General features: G+C 41.3%; 1 protein-coding gene across 2 annotated transcripts in view; it reads left to right on the top strand.

Moving 5' to 3' along the window:
- Positions 1–242: 242 nt before the first annotated feature.
- XRN2 (5'-3' exoribonuclease 2) overlaps positions 243–19161 on the top strand; it is a 77776-nt gene continuing 58857 nt past the window's right edge. The window contains exons 1-3 of one of the 2 annotated variants that reach the window (XM_059898634.1): positions 243–429; positions 17399–17526; positions 17609–17720. In XM_059898634.1, the coding sequence (XP_059754617.1) occupies positions 355–429; positions 17399–17526; positions 17609–17720 (315 nt within the window). In that variant the 5' untranslated portion in view covers positions 243–354. Of the gene's footprint in view, positions 430–16661; positions 16698–17398; positions 17527–17608; positions 17721–19161 lie in introns of those variants that run through there. The other variant, XM_059898635.1, reaches the window with a different exon arrangement.

Below are 19161 nucleotides of genomic sequence, written 5' to 3'. Positions count from 1 at the left end.
GTGACCAGACCGGCCAAGGCTCCCTGGGGGCCTGCGGAGCGCAGGGATCCCGCCCGAGGGGTGCCCGCGGCAGAGGAGGCTCCGGGACAGGTACCGCCGAGGACGCGCGCCGAGCCACGCCGGCTGCTGTCCTCGCCGCCCGCTCCATTGGCCAGCCCCGCCCCCGACGGGGCCCGCTCCGCCCAGCCGGGCCGGAGCTTCCTTCCCGGCTTCCCCGGCGGCGGCGCCATTACCTCACTTCCTGTCGCCGGGTGCACGTGGGAGGAAGTGCCTGTGCCCGCGGCCCGCTGCTGCCTGTCTCTCTGGTTACGTCGGTTCGCGGGCCGGGCAGCGGCCTACAGCTGCGCCGCCGCTATGGGAGTCCCGGCTTTCTTTCGCTGGCTCAGCCGCAAGTACCCGTCCATCGTTGTCAACTGCGTGGAAGAGAAGGTGAGGAGGCGCCCGGAGGCCGCCACGCCAGCGCCTGGAGCCCCGGCGCGTCCAGGCCGCGGTCCTTGGGGCCCGCCGCCCGCCCGGGGGGCGCCGTGCGGGGGCCCGCGCTGCGTTCGCCCCGGCAGCCGCGGCCCGCCGGGCGCGGGCGCGGGCATTGGCGTTCGGACTCCGGCTCCTGGGGGTGGCTTGGGCGGGGCGAGGGCCGAGCGGCGGAGCTCGCGGAGGGATCCTCCTCCCCGGCCCGCAGATTCCCCGGCGGAAGGCCCCGCCCACGGCTTTGTTTCTTCCCTGCTCGCAAGGTTTGGGTTTCGGAAGCGGCTCCCCGGCCGTCGGACAGCGCGCGGCTGGTCAGCTGAGTTAGCTGGTTAGGGATGCGCGGGTGCCCCTGCCAGCCTCTAACCACTCTGTGAAGTAATGCTGGGGGGGGGGGGGGGCGGGGAGGCAGCTTTTTGTCGTTTCCTGTCCCAGCCTGAAAGGTTTTCTGCTAGGGGAGAGGCCATTTGTTGCTGTTGTCAGGTCCTACGGAGAGAGCAGCACCTCGGAAACGTCTAGGACAGGACAGACGTCCCTTAAGTGCCCCCTTGTCTAGGTGCCCGACTGCTGGGCAGCATGCCTTTGACATTTTCAGAATTCTTGAATGCACTTGGACAATACACTTTGTGCTGTTGGTTTGTTAGTGTTACGTAGACTGTTGGCCGTTCTTGAGTTTTGTATTTGCCGTTTCCTTGTTTCCGTCCCAGTTCGATTTTGTACTCTTAATGAGAATTTCCGGATTGGGAAGTTCAGGGGCACATTATGCTCTCCACCCCTTCGTTTTTGAAGGAAGTGCCCAGTCGACACTGGGAACTTTTTGCTTAGGCTAGTGAGATTTGTTTGTTCGTTCGTTTGTTTTTTGGACAGGTAGATGGATCTCCAGGGTTCATTCGATGTGAGATCTTGATTTTGCTTAGTTTCTATCCTAGGAGGAACCGAAACCCTTGTTCTGATGAATTTACAATACTCCCTGTATTTTTCTCAAAGAGAAGCTGTTAAACTGAATGCTCATGTTCTTTGCTTTTAAAACTTTTATCAAATTTTTTTAAGTTTACTTCCATCTTATCCCATTTCTACTCTCCAGTGATAACTGCTTTAAACTATTTTTGGTTCTATCTCTAAATGTCCTGTTCGCGTCTGATTTATTGATTTTGGGTGTATCTGTTGAATTCTAGCTATGATAGAAGAGGATGTAGTCACTTATACAGCACCCTTCCCCACACGCCCCCATCCTCCTAATCATTATTTTTATTTCTTCTATTGGTAAACTTGATAAATTTAAGTAATATTCCTTTATTGTTTTATTCCATCTCCTCTACAAAGTATCCCATGATTCTTCACATTCTGAGGTTAGGTACTAGCTTTTCTACTGCTGTTTCCTTACTCTTCATTCCAAGCTTCTCAGCTGTGCTCTTGCTTCGTTGGCATCCAGAATTAAATTGTCAGGGCTTTGGCTATACAGGTTTGTTTCAAAAGATAAAAAATCAAATAGTATTGGTGATTATTGTCACTGTGTAGATTCAGGTTATGTACTGTGACTCTGTTTTTTCTCCTGTGCTACTTTTGTCTTTTTCTATATGTTGCCTGTTTTCCATTATACATGGTTCCCCATCTAGACTCTCCTTCATCAGTTATTCTGTCGAGTTGTCTTTCTAGGTGGAGACTGCTTGAAGTCTTTATTTCTGTTGCTGTCACACCTGGTTATTTAGACTTGCTGGAAAGCTGCTTCCTGAGATTTTTAAAAATTTCTTCAGTTGGAGGTACTGTTTTCTAATCATTATGTCTCTTGGCTTAAACCCTTCCTTGGTTTTTGTTCTTACTTGAGTTCTTTTTTTTTTTTTTTTAAATTTATTTATTTATGGCTGTGTTGGGTCTTCGTTTCTGTGCGAGGGCTTTCTCTAGTTGTGGCAAGCGGGAGCCACTCTTCATCGCGGTGCGCGGGCTTCTCACTATCGCGGCCTCTCTTGTTGTGGAGCACAGGCTCCAGACGCGCAGGCTCAGTAATTGTGGCTCACGGGCCCAGTTGCTCCGTGGCATGTGGGATCTTCCCAGACCAGGGCTCGAACCCGTGTCCCCTGCATTGGCAGGCAGACTCTCAACCACTGCGCCACCAGGGAAGCCCTTGAGTTCTTAAGAAGTGGTGTGTGGTATGTGAGTTTTCTAAGTCAATTCTACCCTTGTATATGTGGATAATCATTAGCTAGGCAGAGTTTGAAAATTACTTTCCCTCAAAACTTTGAAGGCATTGTTCTTTTGACTTCTGTCATCCAGAATTGTTGAAGAGAAGTTGAATGTTAATGTGATTTATTTATTTAGCTAACACTTATGTAGTGTTTAACATGTACTAGGCACTTCACAGATTAATTTATTAAATCCTCATAACAACCACATAACTATTTCTCCTTCTCCCTCCCCCTTCTCCTTCTTCTTATTACAGATGAGAAAAGTGAAGCACACAGGGGTTAAGTAAGGTACTCAAGGTCTTGTAGCTAATAGATGTCAGAGCCAGTGTCAAAACCAGGAAGCCCATGCTCTTGGTTTCTGTGTTCTTTTGCTTTCATTCTTTTGTCGTTGATCTGTTTTTCTTTCTGAATTTTTGAAAGATCTTTATCCTTGGTGGTATTAGCTTTTGTAATTATGTACTTAGGTACAGATTTTTTTTTAAAAATTTCAATTCATTTTGATCAGTGCTTGGCTGACTCTGAGTCTGGAGGCTTGTGTTCTTTAGTTCTAGGGAATGCTCTTTGATTTTTTTCTTGTTTTCCTTTTACTCTGCCTTCTCTGAACTCTGAATACTGGTCCTCCTAGATTGATTTATTTTTCTTTTCTCTGTTCTCTCCTCCCTCCTCCACCGAGGTATAATTGACCTAGAACAAACTGCACATATTTAAAGTGTACAGTTTAATCCATTTTGACATATGTGTATGTTCATGAACCCATCACCACAATCAAGATAATGAACATCATCTCTGAAACATTCCTTCTGCCCCTTTGTTGTTCCTCCCCATAACCCCTCCCCACTGCCCATCTTTAGTCAACCACTGATTTATTTCTGACTCCACTGATTTGTTTCTGACTCTATAGATAAGTTTTCATTTCCTACAATTTTATATAAATGGAATTATACAATATGTACTCTTTTTTTTTTAACCTGACTTGGTTACTTTCATTCAGAATAATTATTTTGAAAGTCATCCATGTTGGTACTTGTATCAGTAGTTTATTTCTTATTATTTTTGGATAGTATTCAGTGTTGTGCATATATCACGTTTATTCATTCACCTGATTGGTGAACGTTTGGATTGTTTCCAGTATTCGGCTATTAAAAAAAGTCTATGAACATTGGTATACAAATCTTTGTGTGAATGTATGCTTTCATTTCTTTAGAGAAAATACCTAGGAGTGAATTGATTGCATTGTATGGTAGGTGTTTGATTATTTAAAAAGAAAAACTTGCCAGACTGTTTTCCAAAGAGGTTGTACCGTTTCATTGCCACCAGCGGTGTATGAGAGGTCTGGTTGTTCCACTTCCTTGTTCAACACTTAGTATGGTTAGTTTTTCTAGTTTTAGCCATTCTAGTGTAGTGTTATCTCAGTGTGGTTTTAATTTGCATTTCCCTAATGAGAAATGATGTTAAGCATCTCTTTGGGTGCTTATTTGCTTTCTATATGTCTTCTTGAGTGAGGTGTCTATTTATATCTTTTGCCCATTTTTAAGTTAGGTTGTTTGTCTTACTGAATTGTAGAGTTTCTTACATATTGATTTTTTTTTTTTTTTGCAAATATTTTCCCTTAATCTGTGGCTTGTCTTTTTACTTAGCAGTGCAAAGAAGAGCAAAAGTTTTTAATTTTAGTAGTCTGCTTTCTTTCTTTTTCCTCAGTATTCCTGCTTTTTGTGTTATATTTAAGAAATCTTTGCCAAGGTCACCAAGATTTTTTCTTGTGTTTTCTTAGAGATGTCTTATTATGCTTTTAGTTCATACTATGCTTTCTGTTTTTTAGGGGCTTTTTTCATTGTGAATTACATTGATTTTTAAATGTTAAACACACCTTGCATTTCAGGTGGATAAATCCCACTTGGTCATGGTGTATTATTTTTATATATTGTTGGAGTCAGTCTGCTAACATTTTCTTGAGAATTTTTACATTTATGTTCAAAAAGGATGTTTGTCTATAGTGTTCTTATAATGTTTTTGTCCAGTTTTGGTATGAGTAATCTCGGCCTCATATTGAGTTGCGAGGTACATACCCTCTTTAGTTTTCTGGAAGCGTCTGTGTAGAATTGGTATTATTTCTTCCTTCAGTATTTGGTAGAATTCATCAGTGAAGCCATCTGGACCTGAAGGTTTTTTTGGGAAGGTTTAAGCTAAAAATATAATTTTTTTAGTAGGCATAGAGGTATTCAGATTATCTATTTTTTTAATGAGCTTTTGTAGTTTGTATCTTACACAGATTTTGTTAGTCTATGTTGTCCAATTTGTTGCTATAAGGTTGTTCATAGTATTCCTTATTATCTCTTTAATATCAGTAGAAAATGTAGTGATGTCACTTCTCTCATTCCTGATACTAATTTTGTCCTTTCTCTTTTGTTCCATTATCAGTCTGGCTAGACTGATCTCAGAGAACTAGCTTTTGGTTTCATTGATTTTTCTATATTGTTTTTTTCTGTTTTCTACTTCATCAATTTCTGTTCTTATTTTTATTGTTTATTTCTTATGCTCATTTTGAGTTTAGCTTGTGTTTCTTGTCCTTTTAAGGTAGAAGCTGAGGTCATTGTATTGATGCTGCTTCTTTGAGTTGCTTCTGTTGAGTGCCATAAGCTGCTTGCTAGATGCTGTTCCAGTGGCACACCACAAGCATTGACATGTTGTCTTTTCATTTTCATTCAGTAAAAAATACTTTCTCATATCCCCTTGACTTCTTTGGCCCATTGGTTATTCAGAAGAGTGTTCCTTAATTTTCAAATATTTGGGGGATTTTCCAGGCATTCTTTTTCTGTTATTGATTTCTAATTTAGTTCCCTTGTCAGAGAACATAACTTTCCATAATTTGAATTACATATTTTAAAGCTCAACTGATTTGTTTTATGACCCAGAATATGGTTTTGGTAAATGTTTCATTTTGACTTGAAAAAGACACAAGTTCTGCTGTTGTTGGGTAGAGTGTTCTATAAATGTTATCATGCTGGTTGATAGGATATGGAAGACTTGAACAACACATTGATTTTTCTGTCTCCTGTTCTATCAATACTTAATAGGGGTATGGAAATCTTCTATAATTTTTTTGGATTTGTCTGTTTCTTCTTTCAGTTCTGTTGGTTTTTGCTCCTTGCATTTTAAAACTCTTTTATTAGTGTATAAATGCTTAAGATTGTTAGGTCGTCTTGATGAATGTGTTTCTTTTTTTTTTTTGAAGATTTGATACTTTTATGTTTTTTTTAATTTATTTATTTTTGGCTGCATTGGGTCTTTGTTGCTGCGCGCGGGCTTTCTTCAGTTGCGGTGAGCGGGGGCTACTCTTCATTGTGGTGTTCAGGCTTCTCATCGTGGTGGCTTCTCTTGTTGTGGAGCACGGGCTCTAGGCACGTGGGCTTCAGTAGTTGTGACATGCGGGCTGAATAGCTGTGGCATGCAGGCTCAGTAGTTGTGGCTTGTGGGCCCTAGAGAGCAGGCTCAGTAGTTGTGACTCGTGGGCTTAGTTGCTCTGCAGCATGTGGGATCCTCCCAGACAAGGGGTCGAACCCGTGTCCCCTGCATTGGCAGGCACCATTGCGCCACCAGGGAAGTACCTGGATGTGCTCCTTTATCATTATAAAATGATTTTTATCCTTGGTAATATTCTTTGCTCTGAAATCTCTTTTGTCCAATATTAATGTAACCAGATCTTTTGAGTAGTGTTAACATGGTCTGTTCCCCCCCTACTTTCTATCTTATGAATTTGCCTATTCTAGGAGCTAATATAAGTGGAATTATATAATATTTGTCATTTTGTGTCTGGTTTATTTCACTTTTTCATTTTGCATAGTGTTTTCAAGATTCATCCATGTTTAGCATGTATCAATTTCTTTCTCTTTTTTTTCAGATTTTGGAAACCGTTTAATTGAAGTATATATATACACAAATACATATATGCATGTATAGTCACTTAAATGTTTAAACTCTTCATATATTGAAGTTATATAACTATGTGCATAGCTTGTTAATTTTCACAAAATAAAAATGTATGACTTGCATCTAGATTATGAAACAGAGTATTATTGTAGTATTAGTACCCCAGAAGTTCCCCTTTGCTTTTGATTCTCTTGGGTATATATACCTATGAGTGGAATTGCTGGGTCATATGGTAATTCCATGTTTACCTTTTTGAGGAATTGCCAAACTGTTTTCCCAATCTCTGCCTTGTAAATCGGGCATTTAGAACACTTACATTTAATGTGATTCTTGATATGGTTAGATTTAAATTTGTAATCTTACTATCTGTTTGCTGTCTGTCTCATCTGTGCTTTGTTTCCATTTTACAATTGTTCTGCTTTTTTATGATTCCATTTTATTTCTTTTTGGCTTTTTAACTATTCTTAATTCATTCAACCATCAGTTTCTTTACTTTGTGTCCTTGGCTTATACAGTCCTCCACTCATTAGCTTTCTGGTCTTGGGAAAATGACTTCAACTCTCCTAAACGGTGAAGAACTGGAGTTTCTTGTATTTCACCACCCTGTTCCTACAGTCTCTGTGCTCTGGTCATCTCTGTATGAGAGCTGAAATAGGGCAGAATGTTGCCTTGTTTAACATCAGTTGGGAATGTGTGTGTCAGTGGACTCAAATTTTTCACCCTTCTGCTTGTGTCTGTGAATGACCTTGAGAGTGCAAAAATACTGATTTGGGGGGGGGGGTTACAAAAAATTTTAGTGAGCAGGTGAATTAGCAAATATGGAATTTGTGAATAAAGAAGATCAGCTGTATATGTGCCACATAAGGTGGTTGTGTGGGTTAAGTCAGTTAATCCAAGTTAAGTGCATGAAACAGTGCCTTGCACTGATATTTCAGAATTTTATTTGGTAAGTTAATTTTTGGTAGTTTATATGTCCAAGTAAAAATGGGGATATTTTTGTGTCTAACTCTTGGTAACATTGCGTAGTATAGAATTGTGCTGTTTGCATGTAGTGAAATCTAGGTTTCCCACCTTGCTTTTTTTCTTTCTTGATCATACTTGCCAGAGGTTTGTCAATTCTGTTGATCTTCTTTGGTTTCATGGATTTTTAAAAATTGTTCTTTTTATTCTCTGTCATTAAATTTTTCTCTAATATTTGTTGTTTTCTTCTTTCTGCTTGCTTTGGGTTTAGTTTGCTCTTCTAGTGTCTTAAAGTGGAAGGTTAGGTTTTTTTGTTTGTTTGTTTTTTAAGCTTAAATGATATGTGAAAAGATTTATGGGTATATAGGGCTCTTAATTTCATAAAATAATAATTCAAGTCATATCAATACATGTTAAAAAGAAGCTTCTAATTTTCCAAGTATTTTGATACAAAAAAATTTTAAACAAATATTTTATAGACCTTTTTTTTTTTTACTTTTTAAAAAATTATTTATTTATTTATTTATGGCTGTGTTGGGTCTTCGTTTCTGTGCGAGGGCTTTCTCTAGTTGCGGCAAGTGGGGGCCACTCTTCATCGCGGTGCGCGGGCCTCTCACTGTCGCGGCCTCTCTTGTTGCGGAGCACAGGCTCCAGACACGCAGGCTCAGTAATTGTGGCTCACGGGCCTAGTTGCTCCACGGCATGTGGGATCTTCCCAGACCAGGGCTTGAACCCGTGTCCCCTGCATTGGCAGGCAGATTCTCAACCACTGCGCCACCAGGGAAGCCCTTTATAGACCTTTTGTGAGAAGAATATAAGGATAGTTACAAGAGACATGGTGTTCAAGTGATCTTATGCAGTTCACTTGGCCTTCTTCAAATCAGTTATAATCAACATGATTCCAATAAAGGTTAGGTTGTTGATTTGAGATCTTTCTTATTATAGACATTTACAGCTATAAATTTCCCTTTGAACACTGCTCTTGGGCTCTACACTGTAAGTTTTCATATGTTGTGTCTTCATTTTTATTCCTCTCAAATTATTTTCTGATTCGCTTTTGATATCTTCTTCAATTTATTGGTTATTCATGAGTGTGTTGTTAAATTTCCACATGTTTATGAATTTGCCGCCTTTTCTCCCATTATTGAGCTCATTACTTTGTTGTGGTTGAAGAACATAACTTGGCATCACTTTTATGCTTTTATTGAGGTTTGTTTTATGGCCCAGCGATTGGTCTTTCCCAGAGAATGTTCCATATGCAGTTGAGAATGTATATTCTGTTGAGTGGAGTGTTCTGTAAAAGTCTGTTAGGTCTGGTTGGTTTATAGTGTTGTTGCAGTTATCTGTTTCCTTGTTGATCTTCTGTCCAATTCTGTCCATTATTGAAAATGGGGTATTGAAGTCTCCAACTATTATTGTTCAATTGTCTGTTTCTTTCATTTTTGTCATTTATTAAAAGTTGCATGTATTTTGATGCTGTTATTAGGTGCATGTGTTTCTAGTTGTTATGTCTTCTTGATGGATTGACCTTTTTATCATTATCAAACGTCATTATTTCCAGTAAGTCTTTTTTAAAGTTTAGGTATTTTGTCTGATACTAGTACAGCCACTCCAGTTTTCTTGTGGTTGTTGTTTGAGTCTCTTTCCCCATCCATTTACTTTCACTCTGTATCTTTGAATCTCAAGTGTGTCTCCTGTAGACAGCATATAATTGGATATTTTTTTAAATCCAGTCTGACAACTTTTGTTTTTTGATTGGATTGTTTAATCCAGTCACATTTAATGTTATTGACATCACTGAATTTATATTTGTCCTTTTACTTTGTTTTCTATATGTATTTTTAATGTAGCATTTAGATTTCATTAGTGATCTTTTTAAAAAATATATGTTAAGGGCTTACTATACACATCTTATCAGCTTTAGATTTTTTTTTTGTCTTTTGGCCGCACCACGCTTACAGATCTTAGTTCCCCAACCAGGGATTGAACCCAGGCCCCCAGCAGAGAAAGCCCAGAGTTAGCTTTAGATTTATACTAGCTGAATTCCAGTAATATACAGAACCTTTACTGCTGTATGGCTTGATTACCATTTTCCTTTTTTTTAAATTTTATTTATGGCTGCGTCGGGTCTTTAGTTGCTGCATGCAGGATCTTTTGTTGCGGCGTGCGGGCTTCTCTCTAGTTGTGGCACATGGGCTCTGTAGTTTGCGGCACACGGGGCTCTCTAGTTGAGGCACGAGGGCTCAGTAGTCGTGGCACGTGGGCTTAGTTGCCCCGCAGCATGTGGGATCTTAGGTCCCCAAGAGGGTTTGAACCCACGTCCCCTGCATTGCAGGATGGATTCTTTACCACTGGACCACCAGGGAAGTCCCCCCATTTTCCTTTTTTATATAGTATTGCCATTATATGTATTATATCTATTAATGTTACAAACCCAACAGTGCATTGCTATAATTATTACTTTACCATCTGTGGTTATTTCCATAGCACATTGCTATTTTGCTTCTACCCACCTCTTTTTGGGCTGTTACTAGGAAATATATTACATTTATATTAAAGTGTGTGTTGTAAGCCATAGTATTTTCCAAAATATCATTTCATCCCATTGTTTTTTTGCAATAGCAGTTAAGAAAAGAAAGGATTAAAAAATGTATTATTACCTTTAGTGGGGTCACTTAACTTTCAGCCTGAAGAACTTCCTTTAGTACTTCTTGTAAGTCCGGTCAGCTAGCAACAAATGCAATTTTTGTTTATCTGGCAAAGTCTTTATTTCACCTTCAATTTTGAACAGTGGCCTTCCTGGATATATGATTCTTGGTTAACATTTTTTTTTCTGTTTCGGCACTTTATATATGTTTTCCCACTGCTTTCTGGCCTCCGTTATTTCTGCTAGAAGCCAGCTGTTAAATTTATTGGGGTTCTCTTGTAAGTGACTCGTCATTTTTCCTATTGGTTCTTTGAAGATTTTCTCCATGTCTTACACCTTCATCATTTTAACTCTGATGTATCTGTCTTTGGGTCTCATTGTGCTTATCTTACTTGGAGTTGTTAGAGCTGCCTGTATGTGTAGGTTATTGTTTTTCAATACATTTGGGAACTTTTTTGTTATTGTTTCCTTGAATATTTTTTCTGCTCCTTGCTCCCGTCTCCTTCCAGTACTCCAATTGTATGTTCATGTATTTATTTGTGTCTCATATTTCTCTCAGGCTCTGTTCATTTTTCTTCATCCTTTTTTCTCTCTACTCCTCAGCTCGCATAATCTTTATTAATCTATCTAAGTTTAAGAATTCTTTTTTTTTGGCTGCACGCAGGCTTTCTCTAGTTGTGGTGAGCGGGGGCTACTCTTCATTCCGGTGCACAGACTTTTCGTTGCGGTGGCTTCTCTTACTGCGGAGCACGGGTTCTAGGCGCGAGGGCTTCAGTAGTTGCAGCACGCGGGCTCAGTGGTTGTGGCACGTGGGCTTAGTTGCTCCGCAGCATGTGGAATCTTCCCAGGCCAGGGATCAAACTCGTGTCCCTTGCATTGGCAGGCGGATTCTTAACCATTCCGCCACCAGGGAAGTCCCAAGAATTCTTTTTTTATTTTTTGGGTTTTTTTTGGCTGTGTTGAGTCTTTGTTGCTGCACGTGGGCTTTGTCTAGTTGTGGCGAGTGGGGGCTACTCTTCTCTGCTGTGTGCGGACTTCTCATGGCGGTGGCTTCTCTTGTTGCAGAGCATGGGCTCTAGGCATGTGGGCTTCAGTAGTTGTGGCTTGCAGGCTTCAGTAGTTGTGGCTCGCAGGCTCTAGAGTGCAGGCTCAGTAGTCGTGGCACGTGGGCTCAGTAGTTGTGGCTCACGGGCTCTAGAGCACAGGCTCAGTAGTCGTGGTGCACGGGCTTAGTTGCTCCGTGGCATGTGGGATCTTCCCGGACCAGGGATCGAACCCGTGTCCGCTGCATTGGTAGGCGGATTCTTAACCACTGCACCACCAGGGCGGCCCCAAGAATTCTGTTTTTTGCCAGTTCAAATCTATTGTTGAGCCCCTGTAGTGAATTTTTTTTAAATTAATTACTTAATTTTTGGCTGCATTGGGTCTTTGTTGCTGCGTGTGGGCTTTCTCTAGTTGCGGCGAGCAGGGGCTACCCTTCGTTGTGGTGCGCAGTCTTCTCACTGCGGTGGCTTCTTGTGTTGTGGAGCATGGGCTCTAGGTGCGTGGGCTTCAGTAGTTGTGGCACACGGGCGCAGTAGTTGTGGCTTGCGGGCTCTAGAGTGTAGGCTTCAGTAGTCGTGGTGCACGGCCTTAGTTGCTCCACAGCATGTGGGATCTTCCGGGACCAGGGCTCAAACCCGTGTCTCCTGCATTGGCAGGCAGATCTTAAGCACTGTGCCACCTGGGAAGTCCCCAAAATTCTTTTTTTTGCCAGTTCAAATCTGTTGTTGAGCCCCTGTAGTGAATTTTTGATCTCAGTTATTGTATTTTTCAACTCCAGAGTATCCATTTGTTTGTTTTTTATAATTCTTATTTTTGTTACTGTCTCTATTTGATAAAAGTTGTTATCATACCTTTCTTTAATTCTTTAACCATATGTCTCTTTAATTCTGTGAACATATTTTTAATAGCTGCTTTAAACTCTATTCTGTTAAATCTGACATCTGGACACTATCACAGGTAGTTTCTTTTGCCTGACTTTTTTCCAGGATGTGTGTCATACTTCTCTGTTTTTCTGCATGCCTGGAATTTTTTTTTCCTGCAAACAGGATATTTTAGGTGCTGGTCCCCCCAAGCTGTTCCCAGATATGTTATTTATGTAGCTACTGGCTGGATTATTTTAACGAGGTGAGTTTCTTCCTCAGTGTGTTGTTATGCCTCTGATACTGCTCCTCAGGGAGGTGCAGTTTGGATGTGCCCACAGTCACCCTGCGATGACAGTGGCACACGTAGGGCTGTCTCCTATTCTCACCCACTTAACTGCTCGGTGTGATCACCTAGCAGTTAAATTCCATGGATTTTTGTCCATTGCGCCATTGTTTTCAACAGCACTCAGGGAATAAATTCCTCTACAGACTAATGCAGTGAAATTGTGGCACCTTCCAAGGATTAGCTTCTGAGATTAATGTTTGGTATCTGTTCTAACCCCAGGAGGGTTCCTCCCAGCTGTCTTATTCCCCAGTTCTCTCCTGCAGACCAGCTGGTCTGTGGTCTAGGCTGAATTTTCATTAGATTCCTGATTCTCTACTCAGTTCTTTTCACCACACCTTATGCCGTTCTTGAGAATGAATGCCCTTGGGTGTAAACTTCTCCATGCTCTGTTGCAAATGAAGTCATTTCTGAATTTTCAAAGCTTTTCTTGACTAGATTGCTGTTTGCTCCTTGGACTGTTTCCAAAGGCTTTAAATGTTTTGGTTTTTTAAAAGATTTTCTCTAGTTCAGCTGGGGAGCAGGTGGGCAGAAGTCCTCATGCAGTCATGCTGGTAGCCGGGCTCTCCAATATGATCTCTGTCTTGGAGAGTGAAGATCAGATTCACACATTTTGCATATTATGTGTCCCCCATAGTTCTGGGTGTAGTCCTTGACATGCATTATAGGTGTTCAGTAAGCTTATGCTGAATCTAGTGAAATTGCAATTAATCAGTCTGACATACCGCTTAAGATACCAGCTCTGAATTCAGGTGACTGGGTTCAATCCTGGTCTCTGAACTTGGCAGAAGTGTGACTTTGGAAAGCCACTTACCCCTCTAAGCATTTGTATTCTCATCTGTAAGTGGGATACTCTGTACCTCACAGGGTTGTTGTGAGGAGAAAGGGAAATAATTAATCCATGAGTAAAAGCCCTTAGAAGTGTCTATCCCATTTTAAGTGTTCCGTAAATGTTAGTGATAATTAGTAGTCCTTGTTGACTAACACTGTATAAAAATGGAGAGCTGATATACATGCAACTTGAAAAAACACTAATCGCTAAAAATACTAAGTGTTTTTGTTTGACAACTACATCAAAATTTATGGCCTGAATTTTTAACGCAAATACTGTAATTTATATTTTTCAGTAGGCTTTTGACCCTTTTTCCCCAAAATGTCACCTGTGTTTTGCAGTTCTTTTCTGGAGTTCTGAGCTGCTTTAAGGGAAGTCTAAAACCAAGTTCTACAGTATGTTATCTACCGTCCAACAGTGGACGCTCTCGTTACAGTGGAACCTTAGGCATGAGTCCTGATATTTCTAGTGCTGCTGTTAAATTTTGTTCAGACTTACACAAAAATGCATTTAGTTAGGTATTTCTGATAGTAGTGGTTTCCGCCTTACATTTGAAGAGCCAGAAAGCCGTATAAGGTTGACTGGAACAGTAGGTTGGTGTGAAGTTCATTCTGTGGGTTTACTTCAAAACCTGTGGAGAGTATTTTTATACAGATTCACTGTTTGTGTATGTGTACCATCTTTACTTCTTCAAATACCTTCCTTATCTTGATTCCTTGGCATATTTGTGCACAACCAGTGTAATTTCTCAACTGCTTCTTCGGGACACATATATCCCTTCCTTTTTCCATGCAGTGGGCTTCCTGCAGGGCAGAACTGCCTTGACGGCCAGCCTTTGGGTGGGTGTGCTCCCTGCCCCTGCGGGGAACTGCTGCTCAGCCAGGGTACTGACTGCCCTTCCTTCGCAAGCACTCGTGTTTTCTGGGAATAACTGTCTGAAGTTGACTGGTCCACATGGGGCCTGAGAGGGCCAGGGGAGAGGAGAGTGCAGGGCTTGACCCGCCGGGCTGTTCCTGCTGTGGGATCATCCAGACGCTGTCCTGTGAGCCCCCTCTGGGCCCAGAGCCCTCTTGTGTTCTCCCATTTCTTCATGTTTGAGGCTGTGTGTTCCATCTGATCAGATCTACTAGTTTTCTACATTTTGGGCATCCCCTGTGATTTATCAGTCACAGATGGATCTCCTTTTGGTTTTTCAGCACAGTTATGCAATTGTGGTTATTTGTTTTTAGTCTTTTTTAAAAAAACTATTTATTTATTTGGTTGCGCTGGGTCTCAGTTGCGGCACGTGGGATCTTTGTTGCCGCGTGCGGGATCTTTAGTTGCGGCAAACGGGCTCTTAGTTGCTGGATGCAGTTAGCTCCCTGACCAGGGATCGAACCCAGGCCCCCTGCATTGGGAGCGTGGAGTCTTAATCACTGGACCACCAGGGAAGTCCCTGTTTTTAGTCTTTTATGTGGTCTGGGGATAGAAAGGGAAGGCTGCAATGTGTGCTCAGTTTATCATCTGGAAAACCCGAAAGATAATGAAAAGCTATTTGAAATGAATTGGCTTTAGGGTTCAGAGTAGCTCTCCTTTTAGCTACTCTTTGATTAAGAATCTCTCTTGAACCTAGCAGGAGATAACTGGCATTGTATTTAATGGCAAGGCTCTTGAAGAGTGAGTTCCTTTGTTGAGTATCAGAATTTTCTCTTGAAGAAAGAAACTCTAAATTTATATAATTAATGTGTTGAAGATATCCTCAGAACTCTGGAGAGAAAAATATGTTCCGTTTTCTTATTGGGAATGCCTGGAGCTCTTTTCTCAAAATTAGGACCCACCTATACTTCCTTCCCCAGGCTATACTTTCTAGGTAGTGGAAGTGGAAATTCTCATGCAGCTGCACTCAGCATTCACTGAAGAGCTGCAATATGGTAAACCAGTGGTTTCCTGTTTTTGTAAAGTTTTATTGGAATGCAACCATACTCATTCATGTCCATCTTGTTTAGGGCTGCTTTTACTTTATAAAGGCAGATACGAGTCATTGCAACTGAGGTCGTTCGGTCAACAAGTCTAAAATACTTACCGTCTGGCTTCTTGGGGAGCATAAAGAAAGTGGGTTTGGATCCTCCTGAGTGTGGTGTCTGCTTGGCTCAGGAGAAAGGAAAATGTGGACTTTGAATGTAGAGGTGAGGTGGAGAGGCACAGAGCCTCCTGCCTTCATAGAGCTTGTTTTTGTTTTGGACTCATCAGATTATCTTCTTTGATAGACCTCCTAAATCGACCTCCTGCTTTCCTTCCCACTTATCCCATTCACTGCTTCTGATCAAGCCCCTCTTTCCTGATTTACAGGGAGTCTGCACAGATCACTGATAGCTTCCTCCCTGTTTTGATATCCGTTTCTCCCCATTATAAACACGAACTGAAGCCCGGTCTCATTCCTTCCCTCTCTCGAAGATCACCACTTGTCCTGAAGTTGGTGTTCATCATTCCCCTGCTCTTTCCTGTGCTTTCACTGCATCCGTATTCATCCCTGAACAATGCCTAATACCGTTTTGTGTATTTTATAACTTCTTGTAAGTGGTATACTATGTTTATTCTTCTTCACCTTGCTTTTTTGGCTTAAGATATTTGTGACCTTCCAGCCCTGTTTCTTTGAATCTTAGTTTTGTCTGGCATTCCAGTGTATGGACGTACCACAGTTCATCAGTCCTTTCTACAGGCTCTTTTTTTTCCTAGTTAAGTTGACCTTTTGTTTTTATTTCTTTTTTAAATAGCTTTATTGAGATATAATTTATATACCATAAAATTCACCTGTTAAAACTATACAGTTCAGTGGTTTTTAGTATATATGCAGTGGTACAGCAATCACTGTTATCTAATTTAGAACATTTTTGTCATTCCCCAAAGAAGTGTTGTAACTGTTTTTAGTCACTTCCTATCTCCCTCACCCTTCCCCCAACCGCAGATTGAAGGTAATCTATTTCTGTCTAAAGATTTGTGTGTTCTGGATCTTGTAAATGGGATCTTTTGTGGTCTTTTGTGACTGGCTTTTACTTAGCAGAATGTTTTTGAGGTTCATCCATGACGTAGCATGTACCTGATGGGCTTTTAAGTTGTTCACAATTTTTTGTTATTACAAATGATACTTTTTATGTTATTTTTTAAGTGACTTTGCTGTTAGTAAGAGTAAAAACCAGTCTCATTGTTATCATTTACTGAAGCTCTGGCAGAAAAAGAGAAAGATAATGCTTACCACAGAAATACAACTGAGTGCTTCCAGGAGTGAGTATGGCGCGGTCCTTGCCTTTGGAAGAACTCACAGTGTAGCTGGGGGTTAGAATGACAACAAACTAATTATAAGACCACAAAAGTGCTGCAAGTGAATAAGCAAAATTGGGAGGAAATGCAGGCGGAGCAGTTAACTTCTTGAAGGATGTGTACAAAGTGTTATAAAGTGAGTGGCATTTGATCTGAGTCTAGACCTTGGAAAATTAATAAGGTTTCAGGAAGTGGGTGTTGGTTGGGAGGAAGAAGGAGGAGCAGGGGTGTTGAGAGGTGGAAGGGCGTCTTCCAGGAACTGGGGGGATCTGGCCGCCTGAGCAGTGCTTGGCAGGACAGGGTGGGTAAGGGCTGGGCTCATTGGTCTGCACCTGCTGTGGTATCATTGGAAAAATTAGGGAAGATGAAGACACAGCCACGTTTGTATTTAAACTGACAGCATAGAGGGTGGGCTGGAGACAGGAGAGTCTGGAGGTGGGGCAGCCCATATGAAGGCTGTTCCAATCTTTTGGTGAGAGGTGATGCCTGATGTTGGTGGTGGGAATGAGAGGAGATGGCGTGGAGGGGCATTTTTCAGGTTAAACTGACAGGACTTACTGGTAATGGGCGGTAAGGGAGAGAATTCTAAGATGACTCCCATGGTCTCTGTCTTGGACAACTGAGTGATTTGGGAATTTGGTAACTATCCCCCACGTAGTCAAGAGTAACTTGTTGCGATGGAATCTTTAAGGACTAAAATAGCCTATTTTATAATTTAAAGATTACTAAAAGTATTTTATTTCCAATTCAGAAATGAAGGAGGTTCATACTGAGCCTACGATGTGTCAATTTCAGACTTGAATGGTCAAACTACTATTAATTATCACTTCCTTATAGCCAAAAGAATGCAGTGGCGTAAAGATTCCTGTCGATGCCAGTAAACCTAATCCAAATGATGTGGAGTTTGATAATCTGTATTTGGATATGAATGGAATCATCCATCCCTGTACTCATCCTGAAGACAAGTACGTAACCCATTTTTGTTACTGATGTCACAAATTACAGAGGAGTACTATATGATATTACATTGTTTGCTTGTCATTGTAGACCAGCACCGAAAAACGAGGATGAAATGATGGTTGCAATCTTTGAGTACATTGACAGGCTTTTCAATATTGTAAGACCAAGACGACTTCTCTACATGGCAATAGACGGAGTGGTAAGTGCTGAATGACTTAGAGTCCCCCATTTTTGTTTTTGCTGTGTTCCCAGTGTCTAGAATGAGAGTAAGCTAAATCGTGAAAAATGTTGACTATAGTGAATTTGAGAAAGAAAGCCTCATCTTTCAGTCATTCATCCAAATGTATTTTGTGTATGTGCCTGTTTTGTGCCGCATCCCGTGAGGGGCTGGGGATGTCAGTGACTGCCCTTGCTTTGAAGGGCTCGCCACTCAAGGGACAGAGGCAGAGGTAGACGTGCAAGGTTAGTTACCCAAGGCCTTCCTCGGGCGTTAGACGGCACTTGCGGGGCCCTTGAGGGAGGGGGAGTCAGTGCTACAAGGGAGTGAGGAAATAGAGAGGAGGGGGCTTTTGTCCCATTTTTTGAAGAGTTAAGAATAATTGGAGATTGGTGGGGGCAGGGGCAGAGGAGGGAGGTGGATGTGGCCAGATGTGGGGAAGGAGGACCTTCCAGATGTCTCAAATGTGCCAGGTCACACACTTTGTGTGTCTTGGGCCACACTGACATGCTGGGGCAACTGCAGGTGTTTAGATTGGAAAGAGAAGTAGAGAGAGGGGCTTGAGAAGGCCTTTCCTGTCACACTCAGTTTGGCTTTTATCCTATAGGCAGTGAGTAGTCATCACAATAACTTCGGAGGGGACTACCTTATAATAATACCAAGTGGTTTCAGTTATAAATGACCAGCAAACTATATATCAGGGTTCAAGGAAAATTAGGGTAAATCATAACCCTAAATTTATTTAGCCATATGCACATTGATTCCCTTTCTTTTGGATTTAATAATTTTGGTGGATAATGAAATAATTTTGAAAATCTGGAAAACTTGGGTCCAAGAAGCTTAACTTTTCTGTGAGATACTATTTACTCAAAGAAAAACCTTAGCTACCTGAAAACTTAAGTTGCAGTTAAAGTGTAGTGAGGAATAAAGGGAACAGGAGTATGTCCTATTTGGAGCAGATTGCAGTTCACATTAGCTAAGTTTCTTGAAGAAGCTCTTTCACTGTACTCCGTTGTGCACTTCTGCTGAATCAGGTCTAATTTATGTGCACATTCGTATGTGTATGTACATGCTCTTGTCTATAACTCATGTTTTGTTAAAATATAAATGTAGATCATAGAACCTGAAAGAGTTAGATTAGGTGGTCTCATTTTACAGGAAAGGGAACTGTTTAAAGAGAATATGAAATAACTTATTTCATGTAGGCAGGATACTTGAGAGTCCCTTCCAGCCCCAAACCCAGTTCAGTAATTGCAAAACCTTGCAGTTCAGTTCACTTCATTCAGGCTTACCCAGTGATTGAAGTTACATTTGGTTCGAGTGATTTAAGAGTACTTTTGATTAAAACCTTGCTCCTTTTCTACCTGCTGTGCCTTATTATTGACACAGAGTGATAATTATGAACCTTATTGTGGGAAATACA

Source organism: Balaenoptera ricei, chromosome 15 (assembly GCF_028023285.1).
Source record: "Balaenoptera ricei isolate mBalRic1 chromosome 15, mBalRic1.hap2, whole genome shotgun sequence".
NCBI classification, from domain to species: Eukaryota; Metazoa; Chordata; class Mammalia; order Artiodactyla; family Balaenopteridae; genus Balaenoptera; species Balaenoptera ricei.
The sequence above is the reverse complement of the archived record's forward strand: the minus strand, read 5'-3'. Positions and strand labels throughout refer to the sequence as shown.